Here is a 24,203-nt window from a genome sequence, read left to right as displayed (position 1 = left end):
TAACATCCACTAGGGTCCTGTGATTGTACAAAAATACATTTAAAAAGAGAATAGTAACTTTGGTCGGCCCCGTTGAAACCGCTGTGATCATTGTGCCTCCATGTTACCGGAAGATTATTATTTGTACATGCTTAATCCTGAATTAGAGAACATTCTCACAGTAATACCAGCAGAGACAGAGTTAGAGGCTCCATCTCTATAGGCCTTCTTCCTTTCTAGATTACTCTCCTTATGCAGTTACAGATGTCTTCCTTTTTCAATCCTTTTTTTTACTTGCTTCTGCTATACTAGTCAGAGGTGTTTTTTCCCCATTTCCTTTCTTGTTTTCCACTTAATTGACCATTTCTAAATTATTTTCTCATTACATTTTGCCCAGAAACTTCCCAAAAGAGTTTTTTGTGCTGCGTCAGATCCAGAGTAACAATCATTTTGCTCTCCTTTACACTCGTGTACTAAAGAATGATAATGAACCATCTTAAATCTTGAATTTCAATAAGTCAGTACCTTCTGATGTGGAGAATGAAGGGAATGGGTGCTAGGCTGATTATGAGCAAGTGATAGGTGTACCCCGATTTAAAGCTATTCAGATGATTTGTTGTATATAATCTTTGGAACTGATATATCTCCAAAACTACGGGGGAATTTTAATGAGTCAGTGCAAAGATTTGAGTGTGAGTAAGTTACAGAAAGAGGTGACTACATCCAGTGCATCATGAGCAAATAGCTGCTCACCATTGAGCACAGTCAAGAGAAAGCAGCATCCTTCATCAAAGACCTCCGCCATCCAGTTCATGCCCTCTTCTTGCTATGCCATTAAGTAGGAGGTACAGTAGCACTGGGTTCAGGTTCAGGAACAGTTTAGACTCTCAGCCTTCTGAACAGGCATGAGATAACTTCAGTCACCACTATTACGACTTGATTCTGTGACACTCAGGCTTAATTTCAAGGACACTTTGTAACTTATGGTCTCAGTATTAATGTTATCAACACAGTTCTGTTTATCATTCTTTGTTTAAACATGTGTAGTTTTTCATAAAATTCTATTGTATTTCTATTTATATCTGTAAATGCCTGAATCTCAAGGTAGTATATGGTAACTGTGGTGAACTACATATACCTGTCTGGACTGCTCCTGTGGCTCCTCCCACAGACCCCTGTATAAAGGAGATTGAGGCCTGAGCCCGGCCTCATTCTCCAGGATGTAGTGTTGTTCATTCTTCCAGTCAATAAAAGCCGATATCTCGCTTCTTACGTCTCAGAGTGAGTTATTGATGGTGCATCAGTAACACAGTATATGCACTTTGATAGCAAATTTTACTATGAACTGGAAAGTCATTTCCAGTCAAGTACCTTTTGAATTTAAGCTGGTACGTTGGGCTTCATGTTTCATGACCCAGTCTCCTTGTAAGAGGCAAGTTGGAAGCTTTAAATACTGAAGGTATTTAAAGAGGAATTTCTTTGAATGATCAGAGAATTGATGGCTATGGGATACTTGCACGGAAGAAGATATGAGGCCTAGACCAGATCAGTCATGATCATATTGAAGAGTCAGGCAGTCTGGAGGGTCTTATTGTTCTTATTTACTTGTGTTTCTATGCAACATTCAACATGGTGTATCAGGGGTTTTGATGACTTGGCTCATGGGTTATGGTTTTTTGACATTCCCTGGGAATTTCCTAGTGGAAGTAACATCAAATGACAGAGTTGCTTGAGATGGCTGAAGGCATGATTGGGGAATTTCCCAGTAAATAATGAGCATTTACATGCATTTCTGTGTGTGAGAGGATGTCCACGAGAGTTTGCTTGTGCAACTTCTCATATCATAACCATTAAGTGTTCCAGTTTTCTTGCCTATCCTATGCGATGGGATTGGGTTTACTGTCTGCAAAGTTCTGAACTCAAACAAAGATCTTACATTCTATCCAATATAGATAGCTATGGGTATATTCATTAAAAAGAGGTTATACTGTAGCCACCTACTCTTCAAAGGCTAGATCACTTCCCTGTTTACTCTCTACAATGAGTTTAGCTGCCAATGCTCACTATTGAGCAGTGGATTTCCCCTCTTCATATCAAGGAGGAGATCATTCCTACTCACAACATAGTCTAACACAGTTCATTTATTTTTAGTGATACATGTTTAAATTTAGATAAAATTCTAAGAACATTTTTAAAAGATGCAGAATATGTCTATCTCATATTCCAAAACATTTCTAAAACACAGGTACAATTCCAATAAGTTAAAAAGACATGCCTATGAGTTGCAGATGAATCAGTCGTAGGAATTGAAGGTGCAGAGGGATGGATTCCATTTTTCTTTTTGTCCCTTGACCATTCCTAAGAAGCCTGAATTCTCTCTTACGTTTGTACTGTATATTGCTACTTGGTGACCACATGCATGTGATCTTTTTCAGATACTTTTTCACATATTTGGTCTATAAGTTTCTGCAGAAAGAGATCCCAAATGCCCAGTATTAATGCAGTAAAGGCCAACCCTCTGAGTACACAAATCCCCCAGCTATTGATATATCAATTCGGGTAGATGGAGCTTGTCAGCCTGGGAAGGCAGTCCATCTAAGAGAGGGAGAACTCTGATTTCAAACCTCCACTGACTTGTGGCCATACCCACTCATGGGAAAGGCTTCGGGAATAAACCCTAGGGACAAATCCAGAGCTGGAGTCCCTAAGGCAGTCCAACTTTGCCTTCAACCTTGCTCTGGCAACTCCTGCGACGTCATTGGTGTCAAGGTATATTGGCCCTTGCCCTTCCCTTGGACAGCATCGGTGGCGTGGAGAGGGGAGACTTGCTGCATGGGCAACTGCTGGTCTTCCATGCAACCCTGCCCAGGCCTGCGCCCTGAAAACCCTCCAGGCGCAGATCCATGGTCTCGCGAGACTAACGGATGCCACCACCTGATATATAAACTATTTGATGTGCTAAGTGATAGTATCAGTCTGGTCTGCAAATTTCTTCGTACTAAATAACTTAGTCAGTGTTGTCTGGTCTGATGGAGGCCAATTAACATAACCCATTGTCTTACACTACATCTCTTGAGCGGTCAGCCACATGCTGTGAGCTAGTAAACTGTGCTCTGTAGGCAGTGCCTTTTGTTTGGGAAACTGTCCTTTTAACTTCAGACTGATATTTGCTTGCCATTTACATTAAGAATTGAAAACTGGCTCCTGTTTACAACAAGAAGCTGAACAAAGAATATTGGTTGAAAGTTTAACTTACTCAAAAGCAACCCTTTTTCCTCTAGAAGAATCTTTAGGGGAATCAAGCATAATGGGGAAAAGGCAGGTAGCTGGAGATGAGTCCATGGCCAGATCAGCCATAATCTTATTGAATGGCAGAGCAGGCTCAACAAACCAAATGGTCGATTACTGCTCCTATTTCTTACGTTCTTACATTGTTATGTAGAAGTGTCAGCTGCAGCATTAGAAAGCTGAGCTTGGCAAAAATGCCCCACGACCCTGGATAGTGAATATCCATCACACCCAAAGATGTCCTGGTAGCTTAATTGACAACATTGTATTACCCTTTGTATGGGTAAAGAGGCAAAAGGAATTAAATTGGGAACTGATGGGCAAGTAAGAAGGAATACACTGGAGGTCCTTAGAGAAATAAGATTGCATCCTGCACTGGTTTCTGCACTTTACCAGCAGTTGTCAAAGTCATTGCCACTGCGACCGGTGTCCTTCCAGGGTTTTACTGAAGGCATTTGCAGGCTCCCATAGTGAGCAGCATATAAATGCAACAAACCAGTGACAGCTTCTTTGCTAATGCTGGCAGGTACGTGAACTTCGCCTGCTGTAATGCCACTCAGAGGGTATGGATAAATCTCCCAAAATATTCCTTCCATTCTGTCAACTGGCCTGCAGCTGCAATTAATTCCTCACACAGGGGAGCAAAGTAAGCAGGTAGCAGTCAGCCCATCTTTATTCTTAAAGTAGATAGTTGATCAGACAAGCATTCTGGGCATGCCATGTTGGCACCAGAATGTGTGGTGACACTTCCGGGCTGCCATCAGAGTACCCTCAGGTATGTTGGTTGTGAATGTAAATGATGCATTTCACTGTTTGCTTTGATGTAAACATAATGAATAACTTGAATCCTGATCTTGATTTTGATGACACCTCTGTGAAATAGTCAGAAGTGAGGCAAATGACTATATGATGAATGCTGCTTAAGTTCTCGATGTTGTTTTAAGCAAGTCACCAGCATGAAGGAAGTACACTTCGGCTGCCTATGCTGATCTGAGACAAGCCCTTAGATGGTTTTGATATCCTGCACTTTGCACAGTTCTAGGCAATTAAGACATTTGGACTTTGAGCCAAAGAAGAAAGATGAGCAGGTTGGGAAGGAGAGGCCAGAGGGTGGTATGGGCAGTCCTGTTAGTGAAATCTTGGCCCCTGGCATGGATTTTGTAAAAGGTCTTTAGGATAAAAAATATACAGATGTATAGCTGCAAGCCTAATATCTGAAGCTAACGTGGAAATATATATTGTTGTTGTTCCTTTCTGCGCCTTACGCAGCATCAGGCAGCAACCTTGCCTTTTTTTAGTGTTTTTATCTGACTTTTTTTCTCTGAAGCCAAGTTGCTAGTTCAATGCTCAACCAGGCATGGATGGAGAGTGTGCAGGGACCCAACCAGATTCAAAGCTGGAACCACTCACCTTGAAGTCTGGTGTGGATGCCACTGCAGCACCAGCCGCATGAAAATATATGACCAGTCCTTTACTGTCACTGAGTGTAAATCATGGAATTCCCTCTTCAACAGCATGTCGAGTACTTTATATGTTGCATCATATTCAAAGTATTACTGGTTAATCTGTTCCATACCTTATAATATTTAATATTAATGCACTTTATTTTGTTATTTATGTGTGATTCATATATAGATTTTATCCTTACCTTCATAGGTACTCGTGTATTATGTGTACTACAATATTTTACATTGTTTAAGTGTAAAGTGCCAAATCAAAACATTACCACTGTCTAAATCTGCAAGCCTCTTCTAATTTGAACTTCCTTGAAGCTGCCCCTGAGGTAACATGGAAAACAATTCCATGATCTCAGTCACTGCTCAAGAAAATACTTAAAGTATATCAGAATACTGCATCTTCCTATTCAGATGGCGAGCTAGAAGAACCTTTTTTTTTAAGTGCTGCCACTTCGATGTCTTGGAATGGGAGAAAAGCAAAGGACAAGTTGTGTCAGAGCAGTAATGATGATGCTACAAGACACTCCCGACCATGCCTGCTTCCAGGATTTAGATGTTCTAGCTCCCCTGAGCATGGATATCTGGTGCAGCCCCTTTAAGGGTTCAGGGTAGTCCCACTAATCGGTAATCACGTTTCGGGTGCCAGGAATTGCGTATTTAAGGAACACTTGAACTGAGGTTTGCTGCTCAATGGTAAGCCTACTAGTAATTTCTTCTTTGTGTTTGTTTTACGCTCAGTTCTCGGTCCACTTTGATACTGTGTCTCAATCCTTGCTTCAGTTACTCCAGCATTTAGGTCCAAGCCATCCTCATCAAGGACTCTCTTCACAGTACAATTGCTTTAAGGGGTTATGGAAACTGGATTTGGAGGGTCTTCTGCGGAATTCAAATTCAGATGCAAGACAGTTGAGGGGGTGACAACTGATGATGGAATCAGGAATCAAACCTCGATCTTACAGCTGGCACCGTAAAGAACTGCGCTAACTGCTACACTACCATGTTGCTCTGCCCATCATGTAGGATCACATCCAAAACATGGCCCCCTTTGGCGTTCGCTCTGCAATATACTAGAAACAGTATTTCCAATTTGATACTAATGATGGATGATTACAAGTGCAGTATATGAACTTTAAGACATCTTGTTGAATAAAGCTTCGGTTAATATATTGGGACAAACTAAAAAGGTTTAGATTCTTGATTGGTCAGGAATGAAGGGATATGAGGAGAAGGCAGGAGATTGAGGCTGAGAGGAAATATGGATCAACCAAGATGAATTAGAAGAGCAGATTTGATGGGCCAAATTACCTAATTCTGTTCCTATATCTTATGGTCTTAAATACTCTAAGCCATTCATTGTTACAGTATGTAATTACTGGTATTCAGTCAAAGTTTGGATCTAGTCTAAAATGATTGGATTAATGCCCATATTCACTTGTTTAGTTGTGCTCTGAGGAAAGGTGGCAGGTGGAATTTAGTCACTAACTACAAGGATTTCCCTCATTTTAAACATAATACCAGGATCTTAACAGAAAGGCACCTGCCAGCCTCTTAGATGAAAACTGGTAGATAGCCAAAAAAGCTTTGGAAACAGTGAAAGAAAGAAATTATCACTTTTGTTTTTAAGATGCGTTTCAGTTTGTTGTGATCATAATATAAATTCACAAGCATTTTTTTAGATGGAAAATATTGACCTAACAGTATGAGCTGATGCCTGACCTCAACTGAACTGGCACTACAGTGTATTCCATTAGCCTAAGGGTACAAAGATACAAATCTGGCCAAGTTCTGATTTGAGCTTGCTATCCAACTACAAGCGCTCATGTTGTTACTGAATGAAGGCTCTCTGCTCAGTAGTGTTGCCATGGACTGACACACAGCCAGCTCTGTAGGGTTGGGCATTGGAGAGTGTTGTAACCGGTGGAGCCATGTTTTGCAGATAACCTCACAGCGTGTCTCATCAATCAAAAAGATCTCCAGCTGGCGCCTCAGAAACAATCAGCCAAGAAAGGTAGCAGGGTGCAGTGCCTAGGCCTGGGAGAAGGTTCCAACATTTTGTAGAGTTTTATCCTGCAGGTTCACTTGAATCGAAGGAGGAACAATCTGTTGTGTGTGCCCATGCTTGGAAAATACTCTGGATTTTCTCTTTTTTGCCACCAGGGAAGGAGATGATGTCAATTGTATGTTTTAAATATGGCAGTGCTTAAAAATAGGCAATTGCACAGCGTTTGTTCTCTAAAATTAAATAGCCCTTTACTGTGTTAAAGGAGAGGAGTTAACTTGGTATCTCGCTGTTATGAATAAACAGCTCCCTGGAAAAGTGATTATTTATATACAGAATCTTAAAACCATTCTCTGCACCATAAGAGCCAAATACTGAGGTTGGTGTGTAAAGACTATGGAAGGACTGAAACAAGTGCAGAAAAACATCTACAAGGATTAAAGGAGAATTATAGGGGTAGAGATGTCAAGAAAGGATATACGGATCTCATTTCTCTTGAGAATTTCAGGCGGTGGGGTGACCTAATAGAGGTCTTCCAGATTATGTAATGTGTTGATAAAGAGCATTTCGAGAGACCAGTAGTACGAGATAGTTACCAATAAATCGAATGGAGAATTCAGGAGATACTTTGTTACCTCTTTATAATGGTGAGAATGTGCCTCTCACTCCCACAGGGAATGAGTGAAACAAATGACATGGATGCATTTTAGAGGCTGGATTAGTAAAGGAGGGGGAAGGGAACGCTGAACAATGCTGGTAAATTTGAAAAGGGAAATATGGAGAGAGGCTCAGTTAGATCTTAAAAGCTTGTTTGAGCCAAGTGCTTGCTTTGGGGGACCATATATATCTGTAATTTTAAATAATCTCTTCTCTGAGCTTTCCTATGCTATGAAATACCTAATTCTCAAGTGCTAGCCTACCCATAGTATTCTCATCTTCTCAGAGGAGATATAGAAGCATATTGCCTTTCAGAGCCATATTTTACCATATGCAACTTTATTATAGTGAAGCAAAAATCTGGAAATTGTTCCATTCAAAACAACAGGTTTGGGATCAATTGAGGACTTCAAGTGTGTAATCTTTAGACTTTTGTGAGACAGTTTGCTAGAAGCTAGAAAGTTACAGAGTGGAAATAGAAGTACATGGAATTCAATCACAAATTTAATAGCAAGTTTAATGACTGTTAATTCTGAGAAAAGATGGGGTGCAAGTGACCTTGGACACATGGGATACAAAATCCATGAGAACTGAAAAGTGAAAAAAGGGGATGCTTGAGAAGCAACCTAAACACCTATGGTTTCTGAAGATTTATGTCAACTGACTGAAACAACTTTTGTAGAAACTGCAGATAAGATATTTTTTTCTTCTTTGGAGGCATTAATAGGCATCTTTACTATCCTTTGCTCAGACTATCATAGCCTTTGGTTTGCTGACTCCACCCATTATTCCCATTGAAATGTGTAAGATTCTGAATGTTCTTGGCTGGGAAGTGGTTTCCCTCATAGAAGCTGTCTGGAATGAGAGTTTTAGAGTACGGACATCAGGAAGAACTTCTTCTTTTAGGAGGCCATAAATTTTTTGGATTTCTCTGCCATAGAGACCTGTGAAGGCAGAATCATGGCCTATATTCAAGGTAGAGGTAGACACATGTTTGGACTACCAGAGATTCAAGAATTATGGGAAAATCAAGAGAACACGGCCAAGATCAGAACACAGCTGCCTACAATTACTCTTTTTGAGTAATAGTAGGCAGCTGTCAATCCCAGGGGATCACAGTTTGTGCCTCTAGTGGACTGTGTCCTCTCTAGGACACAAGCCTGGGCAGGAAGGTATGAAGAATCAGCTGTTGTCCACGCAGCGCGTTCCCCCTCTCCACGTCACTGATGTAGTCCAAGGGAAGGGCAAGCGCCGATACAGCTTGGCACCAGTGTCGTTGCATAGGCTGCCAGAGTGACATCAAACTGCCTTAGGCACCCCAGCTCCGGATTTCTTCCTCGGGGTTTACTCCCGAAGCCTTTCCCATAGGTGGGTATGGTTGCAAGGCAGCGGAGGTTTAAAATCAGAGTTTTCCTTCTCCTAGGTGGGCTGCTGTCCAAGGCTGATGAGCCCCACCTGCTCGAAGCAACTGGTTTTGAGGCACCAGTGGTCTGCCTTTGCCCCTTCTCTTGTCAGTAGAAATAGTTCCACCGGGCCTAGTAGCTAAGCCACACGTGAAGGCCAAGAGTTAAACTTGGTTGTCAGAGGCTGTTAGAGACAGAAGCCATTTGATCACTTTATAAGTAATGGGAGCTTATCCCCACTACCACCCCCAGCTATGACAACCTTCTGAACCTTTTTGAAGGGCATAGTCTAGTTTTTTTCCTTTTTAATTATCTTATACTGGATTTCTTTTTTCTTTGCTGACAATGACAATTGTTCTCTTTTGCTCTGCGCTCTCAGACCTGATGGCTGTTGGAAAAGTCTTTGATTCCATTACTATTTGTTCTGCTCTCATAATCATGAACATCAATCCTCAGTGTGTCTGAAGCTCCAGATGGTACTAGTGTCCCATGCCACCTCCCTGCTCTCTTAAGACTTGTGAAACATACTCAAATTATCACAATCACTTGGTTCCCTCTCCCTGTACAGATGAATGCTAGTTCCTTTCTCTTGAATTTTTAGCCTAGCCTGGTGGTCGTTATGCTGAAGCTGGCATAGTAATGCAGCAGAGAGCTGCCATCTCACAGCTCCAGCAGTCCTGATCTTTCCTGGTACCTGTGTGGGTTGCATGTTCTTCCAGAGACCATATGGGTTCCTCCTGCATGTTCTGGTTTCATCCTACATCCAAAAGATGTGCTGGTTGGTAGGTTAATTGGGTACAGCAAATTGCCCTTAATGTAGATGGGTATAGAATTAACGGGTATGTCAGAGAGAATAGCTGACAGACTAACACATACAAAATGTTGGAGGAAATCAGCAGGTTGGGCAGCATCTATGGAAAGGAATAAGGAGTCGATGTTTTGAGCTGAGACTCTTAATTAGGACATAATGAACAGTTATGGCCCGAAATGTCAACTTCATAGGTGCTGCCTGACCCGCTTAGTTTCTTCAGCATTTTGTGTGTGTTAATCTGGATTTCCAGCATCTGCAGAATCTCTTGTGTAGAGAAGACAAGGAACGGGTATATTAGGATTGCTCTGTAAACTGTCATAGATTTAATGGGATGCATAGCTCCCTATTTAGAAACATAGAAAACCTACAGCACAATACAGGCCCTTCGGCCCACAATGCTGTCCCAAACATGTACTTACTTTAGAAATTACCTAGGGTTACCCATAGCCCTCTATTTTTCTAAGCTCCATGAACCTGTCCAGGAGTCTCTTAAAAGACCCTATTGTATCCAACTCCACCACAGTCACCAGCAGCCCATTCCACACACTCGTCACTCTCTGCGTAAAAAAACTTACCCTTGACATCCCCTCTGTACATCCCCAAGTACCTTAAAACTGTGCCCACTTGTGTTAGCCATTCCAGCCGTGGAAAATGCCTCAGACTATCCACATGATCAATGCTTCTCATCATCCTATACACCTCTATCAGGTCGTATCCAATCCTTCATTGCTCCAAGGAGAAAAGGTCAGGTTCACTCAACCTATTCTCGTAAAGCATGCTCCCCAATCCAGGCAACATCCTTGAAATCTCCTGTGCACCCTCTCTATAGTTTCCACAAGGAAAAAGAAAAGTTAATTTTTGGTTATTATACCTTGCTTTTTAAAACTTCCTCAGGAATTTCGCAGGAAGTACCAAAAATGCCACTCAGGATATTTGCTACAAATCTAATGCATGCATCCAAATATGCATGACTTGTTCTACTAATGAGGTAGTCTACTTATTCCAGGTTTACTAATATATTAAAGACAACTTTTGTCTAAATTTTAAAAGCAACACACACAAGATGCACAGAAGGCCAGGCAGCATCTATGGAAAAGAGTAAACAGTCGACATTTTAGGCCAGGACTCTTCAGATTTACTTTTTTCCATAGATGCTACCTGGCTTGCTGAGTTCCTCCAGCATTTTGTGTGTGTTGCTTGGATTCCCTGCAAATGCAGATTTTCTTGTCTAATTTTTGAAATCCTGTTTAGGTTTTCTTCAGCATTTTTCGCATGCTTGGAAAATAGGCTGTGCCATCTTAAGCATAACTGAGTTTATTTGCCCATTAATTATTAAATTAAGGCTACCTTTATCTATTAGAAGGGAAGCTAAGAATTTATTTCCGGAGTAAATGATCTCTTGTTCAGAGTGGCGGCGAGAGATTACAGATCATTTTGCTTTCTCAGTAATGGAAAATGATAGAGGATAGGAATCAATGAAAAGTCTTTAAAGCACTTTTCAGTAAATTGAAAAATGTTTATTCTGTTCAAATGAACTGCTCCCTGATAACTGAATTCCCCATAATTATTTAGGTGAGGATAGAAAGAGGAATATCATTTGTTTATGTAAATACTATTAAGCATTTAATTTGTTTTCCTGAACTTGCCCTTGGATTGTTTGAGTACCAGAATACAAAATGTAAGTGAAACAGGGAGCAGAAAACTGCAGCTCCCAAAAATAAGAAATAGAAACAAAAAATGTGTGAAATAATCAGTAGATGAGGTAGCACCTGTGCAAGTTGTTGGATTTGAGTAATTTTGCGATCCAAAGGTGCTTCAGAAGTCAAGAATGAGGTATAAAATTTGTTGTTTACGGCCATTTATTAGGTGTTATAAGAGCAAATAAATGAACAAAGAAAAAAGACAAAGAACAACAAAATCGTGGCTGATCTTTAGTAAAAACTAGCTCAGACTAGAAAGATAACAATGCCACTGTGATAACAAATTACCTATGAAATAGCCAGATTAAAGTGACATGACACCTGGTGCAGTAAACTAAGAAGCAACTAGAAAATGCACTGTCAGCTATACTACAATTACTAAACAATTCACTGAGCAATTGCATATATATAACGATACGAGCAAACATAGTAAAAGTTAAATTACTAGAAAAATAATAATTTTACACTCTAATGCAACAGACTGTAACAATATTATAGTCATGTCAAGTTAAGTTATTGTGAAATTATATTAATTATTTCATGCATCTTTGCCACTGTATCTTCGGTACTAATAGTGTAAGACTGCTTTACGAGAATGTTGCCCATGCAAGACTAGAAAAATCTACAAGGATAGAGCATAAAACACTACTGAGAATTCACTAGTTATATGGTGCATCTAATCTGCTAACAAAATCTAGTTTAAAACCATTTTGAATTTAATGATATTATGAGCCTCGCTCATCAGCCTGGGCAGCCCATTCCAAAGAGTCACCATTCTTTGTGAGGTGTTGTTGCATAGCAGTCCAGAACTACGTATTCGTTATAGCTGCCGGTATTAGATATTCCATTCATTAATTGCTATGAACATATGTGCAATTCTATACTAACATGCTACTTTACATTTTTCTTCCCTCGCTAGTTTTAGTAGAAGCAAGGGCGGGAGTTTCACAGTAAAGTGAAAGCGCAAGTTTCAATGCATTCTCTTGAATGTAATAAGCATGTAATTGAAAATACTATACTGAATCAGACAACAAACAAACCTTTAGAAATGCCAAGAGTGTCACATTAAAACTTTAATGAAGGATTTAACAGATACAAAGGTCAATCCATTGCGAAAAGAAATTAAATAACATTGAGAAATGTCCAATTTTTTAACAGTTGCTGAGTTAGAAGGAAGAAGGAAACTGTTTTAATAGAATTGTGGGAGTCCAGTATCTTGGCAGATGGATCGAGAGTTGATATTTTTGCCTTGAGCTGAAATGCTGTGAGCTGAATTTGGATTGCAGTCTCAGCTTGCACGGATAACCTCATTTCCCAGAATTCAACTGTTCTGTCAGTCAGTTTAACAAGATATATTTCTTCTTTGGTTTCTAATAGTTTCTGCTCAGAAGTTTTTTTCAAAAATTCACAAATGTCAAACTTTTTACTGAGGTGAAGTTCATGCTGACACTTTCTTTTTCAGGATAGGCTATGTTATTAATGAAAGAGAGGGCAAGAAATCTGATAGCTAGTTTTTTTTCTCTCTATTGGGTTCTGTAAACCCAATAGAGAAAGAGAGGCTGAGTCGTACTGGTCTGAGATAAAAAAGAGAAAGAATGCAAGGAAAAGGATGGGTGAAAATAAGTTGTTGAAGATTTTCAGAATAAAATTACCCCAAATAAAGTTAAATTTTGAAATAATTACCTTGTTTATATTTTGGGACACTGGGAAATGTTAATGCTTGTGCCCTAAACTTCTGAGAGCGCATGCAGTATATAGTGATATAGTTATGGTTGAACACAGGAAGTTTTTCATTTCAATGCATTTGTCAAAGTAGATTGAATTTTAAAAAGCAATAGGAATGAGAAGGTAGAATTAAGAGTGAAAGAGGAGAGAGACAAACAGGGAGACATGGGATATCTGACTTCAGATCTGCTGTGGAGGATTGGGAGGTTATGGATCAATGTGAGTGGCAACAGAGTAAGAAGACTAGAAAATATTGCAAGTATGCGGGTAGGCGTGGTGTGTGTGTGTGAGATCAAGAAAAAAGAGGGTTTTTGTTGATTACCATATATTGGAAAAATTTATTCCAGTTCACCCTATTTTTATTTTATATTTCCAGCATTGTTATTTCTTTTTTTTTAAATTGGAGAGAGCAATATGCTGAGTGCAGGAGATTGGACTGGTGTCAGGAAATTATGCCACTGTTCTCTGGATAGTGAACAGAATGAATGGCTGAGTTGCAAGTGAAGAGGACATTAAAGGAGTTGATCGGGGCACCAACACCTCTGCGATCCCTAGGAGCAGCCCAACAACAGTCAATAGCTTTCTCCCTAACCACCCCATTGCTTACTATCTGTGAAGAGAAAATAGTGAAGTGTTCCAGAAGCTGGAAATAGTCATAGAGTAATACAGTAGGGAACCAAGCCCTTCGTCCCAGCTTGTGCAAGGGTAATATGATGTCCCCACTCAGGTACTCCATGTTGTGGCCAATGAAGAAAAGCATTTCATGTGCCTTTTTCACCACTTTATCTATACTAATTCTAACTCTCTTTTCTCTATCCCTGTTGAGAAATAATCAGTAATTATTCTTTTGGCCACAAGTCAGAATCTGACCAGGCTCTTTAAAATATTTAGTCCCTCTTAATGCAGTCTTTGCTTTATGGGATTTAGAGTGATGTTCAGAAATTTTGTTGAACACCTTTTCATGTGAGAGTGCATTCCTACTAATTGCTTTTCTGGCATATTTCCCTTTACTAAATATAAACTTACTTAAACAATTAGACAGATCTCTCAGCTTATTGCTAGTAAGACAGTCATGAAAAACACCTGCCCTAATAGTTCCACCCTTTGCCTGCAGAGTCTTTGCCTTCCTTATATTCATTGCAAGCCATACAATCCATTGATTATTGCACTGAAGGATAATTCTGACATTAATTGCTTGCGCTAACTGCATGTGAGAGTCTCGATCTCCAGTTGTACTTCCCTCTCATGTTGTAAGTTTCATTAACTTCAATATTCTTTCTGTTCTCACTTAAAATGTATAGATTCCTAAAACTCCTTTATCTATTTCTGTCTTCCAGGAATTCTAATCCACTAGCAACTTTCTCCTGGGCTCTCATACTGTGCTTTGAAAAGGGAGGTTGTGTTATTGGTCTAGTGAATCACCTTGGGATTCAGTAATGGATAGAATAAAACCTCTTGCATTGCATACTTCACAATTCCTCCAGAACTCTCTCCTAGTCAGCTTTCAGCACTTACGTATCTTTTTTTAAAAAAATGTATCTTTAGTTCTTCAAATTGGCCATTCTTCTACATCAATTTTTACTGATCTGGGGGCCAACATGTTTCACCTCATTGGATACATCAATGTAATAATTAAAGGAAATGGACTCCCTGGTTCATACCATTTCCGATTCATCCCAATATCACTCTCATTGACCCAGCCTCACTGGTATAGCAGGGCTGATGTGTGTGTATGTGGCTGTCAGTTGAAAGATATGTCAAGTGGAGATATGGTGAAGTAAGGTTAGAAGTTCAAATAGAAAGAGCAGATGCTGAAATTACTCAGCAGGTCAGGCAGTGTGTGTGGAGGATGAACTGGAAAGTAACCTCTGATCATGGCGCTCCTTCTCTCCATTCATATTCTCCTCTTCTCGACAAATAACAATTTTCCCAATCTTCTGTGTCTAACGAATGCTTCAATTTCCCCATTTTTTTTCAGTATTTGTTCTGTTGAAAGGTCATTGAACTGAAATATCTTTTGCTTCTCTGTTCACAGATTCTGCCTGACTTACTGAGTCTCTCCATCTGTATTTTCTATTGTTATTTCATATTAATTGTATCTGCAATTTTTTTGCATTTTGCATTGATAATTCTATCATGATTATTGCATTATTAATTTACTTTTATTACTATTAATATTTTGATTATATTACTAATATAATTTACTATAAAGAAAAAACTGGCAGGCATAGGTTTAAGGTAAGAGAGGAGAGATTTCATAGGAACTTAAGGGGTACTTTTTTACACCCTGAGAGTGGTCAGTATAGGGAATGCACTGCCAGACGAAGTGGCTGAGGCAAGTACGTTAACAACCTTCAAAAGGTAATTGGATAGAAAAGATTTGAAGGATGTGGGCCAAATGCATTTGAAATGAGTAGCTTAGACTGGAATCTTGGACAGCATGCAGCAGCTTCTGGGTCATGTAACTCAGACTCCAACTTGAAATTCGTATATGGAAATATTGAGCATTTCTCATGACATTTTTATCTCTGTCTTTCCCTTTCCTTTTGCCTAAATGGTGTTTCAAATTAGAATGTTTCCCAGGTTACCATATTTACTTTATCCTTATGGCTTAAGTTTAAAAGTTGCTTTATCTATATACCTTCTTTTTGCCCTCCCTGTCTACCTTTTTGCCTCGCCTCTCTGTCAATTAAATTTTATAGTTTTGACTTTATGGATCATTGAAGACAAGGGTCAAAAACTGTGTAGTCTTCAGGGCAAAGCAGTTTAAGGAAAAGTACAATATAAAGGTAGTGGCCTGGAATATGGCAACAGGAAAATATGCAGGCAGAATCAGAATTAGGTTTATTATCACTGACATATGTCATGAAATTTGCTGTTTTATGGCTGCAGTACAGCACAAGACATAAAACTGACTATAAGTTACAAAATAAATAGTGCAAAAGGCAAGTAAAAAAAGCAGTTTTTATGGGTTCACGGACCATTCAAAACTCTGATGGCAAAGGGGAAGAAGCTGTTCCTAAAACATTGAATATGCAGGGAGGGCAAGATGGGGATTGTGGAGAGGGATGTGGGTTGTGTGAATATGCAGTGAAACAATTCTATATTATTTCAAGATTCAAAGATGAAAGGTCAGCTTTATTTGCCATATGCATTTACATGTATTACAAATTTGCTGTGATGTATTGGTGCTAACATGTCAGTGGAGAAATACATATAACAGAGAGGTGGCTAAAGGATGAAGAGTAAAGGAAGGCCTCTAGACAGATTTAGATCAACATTAGAGAGATCGGCAGAGAATATCAGAGCAATGCCAGAAAGCTGAAATAAATACAGACTCTGCTAGAACTCAGGTAATCATGGAGCAGATGCAGGAATCTTGAATAAATAGGATGTAGAAGAGGAGAAAAAACTGCCAGGACGGAAGATAAGAAAAGGACAGGACATGGAGAGAGCTGGAGAAGTACCACGGCATCAAAGAAAATAGAAATGGAAAAGATTTTAAAAAAGTCTGAAGTGAATATTTGCAATTCATAAATATAAAGCGGTATTACACCAAAAAATACCAGCAGTCCCCACCCAGGTCATGTAAAGGTTCCATTCCTGAGAGATGTGCTTGAGCTGATTTTTCCATAAGTCAGAGATGTCTGTTCTCTGCAGCACCACGTATGTTATTGTTCTATGTGCACTTGCTATAATTCTTTCTTTTCATTGAATAATCACCCTAACACTATTTATAATTAAACTAATGGAATATATGTACTATAGAAACATGAATGAGGACTAATAAATATTTTGTTAATAGTAAAATCTTGAAAGATGTTTTAAAATGTACTGGACAATTTGCATAAAGTTGGATTTCCGTAAGTCAGGTCATCCCTATCCCAGGGAGGATGTTCAAAATATCTAGAGTAGTAGGGTTAATGAATTGAAATGGTGTTTACATATTAGGTATGTAATTAAATAAAGATCCAAGCTTCAGTCAACAAATTAATTAATGACAAGAAGTTATCCTGGGGAAACTAATTGAAGACGGGTTTTCTCTGGGGAAATTAATTAATTAAAGAGAGATGCTTCTCTGGGGGATTATAAAGATTGGGGATTCACTTGGGAAAATTAAATTCAGAGCTTTTGAGAGGTTGATTGGCGGCCATGCAGAGAAGTGGCAATGCCAATTGGCTTCGCTGAGGTGGCTGTAATTGGAACAACAGCAACTGTGTGTGGGTGGGGTGAAGTGCGGGAATTGGATGGTCTGGGTGGGAGGATGTGAGTGGTTGTCATTGCAAAATCACCAAGCAGCAGCATAACAATAGGCAGCTGTATAATTACAATTGGACAATCATGGGGAACAACAACAGAAACAACTCTATAAGTCAGAGGAAATGTGTAGCAAGCCCAGTGTACTAAACCTAAGCAATTGAATTAAAAACAATTGAAGCAGCCTTACCTGAAGAAATACAGTGCTTTTGTCTTTGATTTTTGTCAGATGACAATTACGTCATATGTTTCCTCTGGTGCAGGAGTCTAAGACCAGGGGACACAGCCTCAGAATAGGATGTCCATTTAGAATGGAGATGAGAAGGAATTTCTTTATCCAGAGAGTAGTGAATCTGTGGAATTCATTACCACAGGCTGCTGTGGAGGCCAAGGCATTCATAGATTTTTGATTAGACAGGAGATTGGAGTGAGAGGGAAATAGATCAGCCATGATGAAAATGGCGGAGTGGACGATGGACTAAATGGCCTAATTCTGCCCTTGTATCTTATGGTCTCATTTCATGGAAATACAAAGTCATAAGCATTTAGTAGGGACATTAGATTTTACATAAAGGGCATACAGAACTGTTGCTCATTTGATTTTGCTTTTCACACCATCCTCTGTAAATTCCAGACACTGTTGTGCCAGGAGATCAGCAGTTTCTGATATACTCAACTAACCCATCTGGAAAGTCAGTTAGATCATGTTTCTTCCCCATCCTGAAATGTGGACTGAACAACAACTGAACTTCTTGGCCTTGTGTGTATGTTTTTTTTTTTGCATTGGATTGCTGCCACTTGACGGTCTGATGAGATATTTGTGTTAAAAATACAAATATGAGATATTTGTATTATTAAAAGGAATAGGCAAACATGGAGAGGGGGCTTGCAAAGTGCTGGGTGGGGACATGAATTCACTTTAATATTTTGTTCAGCATTTCTGACAAATTTTTAACTGAGTCCTTCATAATTAACAGGAGCCTAACGATCTGCAATATTTGATCAACTCAATTCTGGATAGATTAAACAATTCATCTGTCTTTGGACTTGCACGTAGAGATATCAGCTCCTTCTATTTTAGATTGTTTGTAATTGAAACAAACTGTTGATAAATTTCACAACTTTAAACACATATATTAACAGTACTGTAAGTGTATGTCTGGTACATTGATAGAGTAGTGCTGTTGCTTTGGTTGTTTGAGTAGTTTGAAATTGGAACTGCCAGTGTCGCTTAGGTCTGTGCATTAGATGATGGATTAATGAATATTTAAATGTTAGCATAACACAAGTTGATGCGGTTACATCCAGTCTAGAGAAGATAAATTGGAAATTGCCAAACATAAATGGAATACCGCACCTGTGAAGACATATTATAACATATCTTTGGCTAGTTGAAAAAAGACAATTTGCATAAATGTCAGCTCTCTTTCAAGAGTAAAAAAAAACATGTATTATTTAGTCTAGACTGCTGTTATCTGTTTATGAGTTTTTTCGGAGATGGTAAGGAATTGTATTGTAAACAAATTGTTTAACATAATTCAAGGACAGATTTTGTGAAGCTGTTTAATAAGATTCTCTTTGTAATTTAATCTTGATTATTTTGATTTTTAATTTACAGTCATTACATGGTTGCCTGGTGACTGGAGAGCCAGAACTACCTCTTTTCTACACCCCTATTGACCTCGTGGACATTAGCGTTGAACTCGCTGGGTTGAAGTTCATGAATCCTTTTGGCTTAGCCAGTGCCGCTCCAACAACTAACTCTGCAATGATTCGAAGAGCATTTGAGGCAGGCTGGGCCTTTGCTCTGACTAAAACATTCTCTCTAGATAAGGTAAGAACACATAAAAAAATAAATGAGCAGCTTGCAATTTGCTCATGCAGTAATAACAAATATTCAACACTCTGGGACAATAGGCACTTTATTACACTGGACAACATATTTTTTCAGAAGTGTTGCTTCCTCAGAATTTATTTTTGTTTATGATAGACTGCTTGAAGATGAACACAAATATAATTTCAGATTACTTGTATCACATAGGAATTTGGAGAAACAACAAATTAACTTTTATTGAATATAATGTGTTTAATTGCATAATGCTGCTGATGCTGTGCAATAGTTCAACTAAGTTAAAAATATTTTGTTAATGATTTTCATTTGTACTCAGTGTCTGAGGCTTCTCGCTTAAGTGTCCGACAATAATTCGCCAGCATTGATGGATTCCAGTTGCCATGATGTCTTTTCTCCATGACCGTAATGTCCTGGTGAAACCTTTCACCGTGTTCTTCACTAACAGGACCAAGATTTGCAGGGAAGAAGTCTAAATGAGAATGCAGAAAATGAATCTTTAGTGACATGTTGCATTTCATGGTTTTATATGCTTGAAGCATGCTTTCAACCAGCTGCATGTAGTTTGGTGCTCTGTAGATGCCGAGAAAAATTTCAACAACTTCCTTGAATGCCTTCCATGTGATGCTCTCCAGTCCCGCTAGAAATTCTTCAAATTGTTTGTCATTGATGACCTGTTTGATTTATGGACCGACAAAAATGCTTTCCTTAATCTTGGCATCAGTTATTCTGGGAAACATTTGTCTCAAATAGCAAATCCTTACAGTGCTGAACCCAATAATTATTACTAAAACCTGTCCTGTCATGCAGCAGCCGTACCATCTAAGCATGCCCAAATATACCTGGATAAGATAGGAAACTTTCCAGCTTACATTGTAGGCAACATTTTAATTGACTTGAATTATGAATTGAAATAATAAACATAAGTTTATTTTAAGAATGGTGCATGATCGGGAAATTTCATGGTAATTTTCATGATCAGCAGCCTAAAATTCATAAGATACAGCTAAAGGTATTCAGGGAGCAAAATCTTTGTTGTCCAGTGTTACCATTTATGATAGGACTGGTATTTCAAAATGGAATTTCCCGTTTATATCATGTGAAGATGAATTATGTTACCAGCTTGAATTTCAATAAAAACTGTCCGTGTTCTTTTTCAGAATTGAAATAATAATTCACAGTTTAAGTGCATCTTTATGTTGAGTTAGGGTTTAAGTGGTCTCAGCTCTAACGAATCCCATTAGGGGAGCAAAGATGGAGAGGGTCAATAGCTTTAAATCCCTTGGCATTAACAGCTCAGAAGACCTGACCTGAGACCAGCACATAAGCGTCCTCATAGAGAAGTCATGACAGCACTTCTACTTTTCATAGATTTAGCATGTCACCAACAACTTTGACAGACATCTTTGCACAGTAGAGACTATCACAACTGGATGCATTAGCCCTGCTCCAGTTTAGGACCTTCACCTGCGGATCTGTCCAACCTTCTACATCACTACCAAAAATTATTGTTACTTGAGCCAAAGTGCACCTGGACTGTACTTTAGTTATAGGAACGATCTCATTCCATAGAGGAATCCCTCATTGCACCCTTGAGCAGGGCCTCCTGTATACTGACTCAGGAAATTTTCCTGGATATATTTCACCAATTCCACTCTGTCCAGTCCGTTAACACTCTGGATGGCTTAGTCAATAATAGGGATTTTAAAATGCCCCACTAATACCACCCTATTATTCTGACAACTATGAGCAATTTCTCTATAAACTTGTTAAGTTCCTACTGACTATTGTGCCTATAATACAACCACACTAGAGTGACCCTCTCCTTCTTGTTTCTAAATTCTATCCACATTTCTAATGAAGGGTCTACACCCAAAACATTAAGTGTTTATTCTTTTCCATAGAGGAGAGGAACTCAGCCTGACCTGCTGGGTTCCTCCAGAAATTTCTGTGTGTTACTCGGATTTCTATCATCTGCAGTATCTCTTATGTTCACCCATATGGCCTCACTGGATGATCCCTGAAGAAGGTCACCTCTAAGTACTGTTATTATGTCCTCCCTTATCAAAAGGGCTGCACCTCCTCCTCCTCATGATCTGTCTCCTGAAATATTGAGCTGCCAGTTATTCCTTACCATCAGCCATGTTTTCATTATTCCAATAACACTGCAGTCCTCAGAGCCAATTCATGCTTTAATTTTGTCCTCCTTACCTGTTAAACCTTCTACTGTATATTGAAATCAATAAAACCATAAGATATAGGAACAGAATTAGGCCATTAGGCCCACCAAGTCTGCTCCGCCATTTCATCATGGATGATCCAATTTTCATCTCACGCTTAATCTCCTGTCTTCTCCCTGTATCCCTTCATGCCCTGCCCAATCAAGAATCTATCAACTTCTGCCTTAAATATACATAAAGACTTGGCCACCACACTTCCTGTAGCAAAGAATTCCACAGATTCACCAAACTCTAGTTAAAGAAATTTCTCCTCATCTCCATTCTAAAAGGACACCCCTCTATCCTGAGGCTGTGTGATCTGGTCTTAGACTTTCCCATCATAGCAGACATCCTCTCCATGTCCACTTTATCAAAGCCTTTCACCATTCGATAGGTTTCAGTGAGGCCACCCCTCATTCTTTTGAATTCTAGCAAATACAGGCCAGAGCTATTCATCGCTGTTCATATGACAAGCCATTAATCATGGATTCATTTTCGTAAACCTCCTTTCAGCACATCCTTCTAAGACAAGGGGCCCAGAACTGCTTACAATACTCCACCCATGACTCACAATACTCACCAGTACTTTATAAAGTCTCAAAATGTTCCTTTGTTGGGTATTACGTTCCCTGCCTTTACTGTGTTCCTATCTATCCTGATGACTAGAACTGTTCTTGTTAGCTACTATTTATTCCATAACTTGCTCCTGTTTAGAGTCCCACACATCTGCCAATCTAGTTTAAACCTCTTCATATAGTAATAACATATTTCCCTGCAAGAATATTGGTCCCCTCTGGTTCAGTTGCAATCCATTCCTCTTATAAAGGTTGTTTCTACACCAAAAGAGATCCCTATGGTCTAAGAACATGAATCCTTGCTCCCTGCACCAGCTTTTCAGCCGAGTTCTAACTGAGATACTCTATTATGCATGTCCTGTATGTTTATTTAATAAAAGACAAGCAATAGGGAATCTTTTAAAAAAAAATAGGTCATTTCAAATCAATTTTAAACACAATGCCTAGAAATTTAGTATCCAAGAGGATTTCTCTATCGGTCTGTTGCAAGCTTTCACGGCTGTAAGCAGTTAGCTCAGCAGCTGCAATCTTTATTTTCAACCCTTCAGAAGACATACCCAGATACAAACACCACTCTTCCAGCAATAGTGAAATATTGTTACTCAGTGAGTAGACGCAGAAGTGTTGAGAGAGACTGAGGGAGTACTCTATGACCTTCAGGATGATTTGGTCAAACAGGCGTAGAATGCTACGCACAAGGGGCTGATTCTTCGTGTGGAGATACTCCATGGCTGTAGCCAGGTGCTTCTAGGAGCAAATTGCCATGAAAGTCTTCTGGCAGGAAGAAGCATCTACTCATATTGCAAAGTTTAGGCACTACAAATAGTTCTGTGCAGGAACAGTCGTAGCTAAACTTTACAATGCGGGCAGTTGCCTGTGCCTGTTCTTCCTGCTCCTATGAACTACAGGAAAAGTAGATGAACTCTTGAGTAGGAATATAGCCAGAGAGCAGTAAGCAGAAAATTGGAAGATGTGGCAAGGGTCACAGGAAACAGTTTCGAAAGATCACAAATCTAGCAAGCCAAGAGTGGCTCCCATGGGCAGAACACTCCAGATATATGCTGATACCTGGAATTGAGTAGCTTGCATAAATATGCCTTTTCTATCCTTGACTCTGGCACATCATGGCCATAAAGCAAGAGTTTCTCTATAATATACGAGAGCTAAATAAACAACAGCAATAAGGTTCAATTACAGAGTGGTGCCCCTAACCACCCTGTGCAGGAATATTCAGTAATCTGGTATACTTATTCAACAACTTACTTTTGTCAAAGCAGTCTGTGTTCATAAACTGGCCATGGTCATTGCCTTTGTGTCAGAACGGCAAGTGGAGACACAGATATCGTAATCTGCAGCAAAAGGCAAACTACTGGAGGAACTTGACTGCCCACTTCTGGCAACACCTTCAGAGGGATATTTCAGCATACACCCGTTGTTGGGTCATGATGCGTTTGAGAGCCAAAGGTTCTGTGGAAGTCAAGAATGAGGCATAAAATGTATTGTTTACAACCGTTTTATTAAGTGTTACAAGAAAAAAGAGCAATTAAAAAAGAGCCAAGAGAACAAAAAGATGATAAAGGAAAACGCAGTCATGATCATCTCAGACTCAAAGACTAGAGATAATGAAATTCCAATGATAACACATAACTTATAAAATAGCCAGATTCACGTGGTGTGACATCTGCTAAAGAAAACTAAGAAACCTTGAGAAAAATACAAAAGCAACCATACTGTAAATGCTGGAAAATTCACTGAACAATCACATGCATATAAGTGATTATATAAAAATTCAAACAAGCATAGGGAAGTTAAACTACAAATAAAATACAAGAAAAATAACATAACTACTTGCTGATCCAACATGTTCATCTGGAGGTCTACCTGGATGGCAATTGTCTGCTCATTGGTATTGAATATATGTGTTTATTGTATTGTACCCAAATCCTGGTCCTGTAGGACACATAACTATTAATAACCTGACCAGCTGTGGATGAAAGCCTGGTCCGGGTCTGTTAATGCTCCTACTTCAACAATCACTTTAGGTTAGGTTTAAATTATTTTAAATTCATTCAGTTGATTTGACCTTGATACATATGGCCTGTGACCAGCAGCAGTTAATTGAAGCCACACAGGTGTGTTTGGCCCTACTGCAGTAATTAGTTAATTGTAGACAGCAGTGGCCAACCGAGTGAAGCCAATTTAAAAGTAAGACCGAGAGTATTAAATCAGTCATTTGATGTGCTCTGCTCCGCCATAGTTCAATTAGTTTAACAGATGAAGAATA

At 39.2% G+C, this 24,203-nt stretch overlaps 1 protein-coding gene across 2 annotated transcripts in view; it reads left to right on the top strand.

The window, feature by feature from the left end:
• Positions 1-24,203, top strand: part of LOC140736808 (dihydropyrimidine dehydrogenase [NADP(+)]-like) — an 888,868-nt gene that overhangs the window by 474,270 nt on the left and 390,395 nt on the right. For both annotated transcript variants that reach the window (XM_073062742.1, XM_073062741.1), the window contains exon 13: positions 18,895-19,110. In XM_073062742.1, coding sequence (XP_072918843.1) covers positions 18,895-19,110 — 216 coding nt within the window. The remainder of the gene's footprint in view (positions 1-18,894; positions 19,111-24,203) is intronic.

Source organism: Hemitrygon akajei, chromosome 12 (genome assembly GCF_048418815.1).
Source record: "Hemitrygon akajei chromosome 12, sHemAka1.3, whole genome shotgun sequence".
In the NCBI taxonomy this organism is placed as follows: Eukaryota; Metazoa; Chordata; class Chondrichthyes; order Myliobatiformes; family Dasyatidae; genus Hemitrygon; species Hemitrygon akajei.
This window is presented reverse-complemented; position numbering and strand designations above follow the sequence as displayed.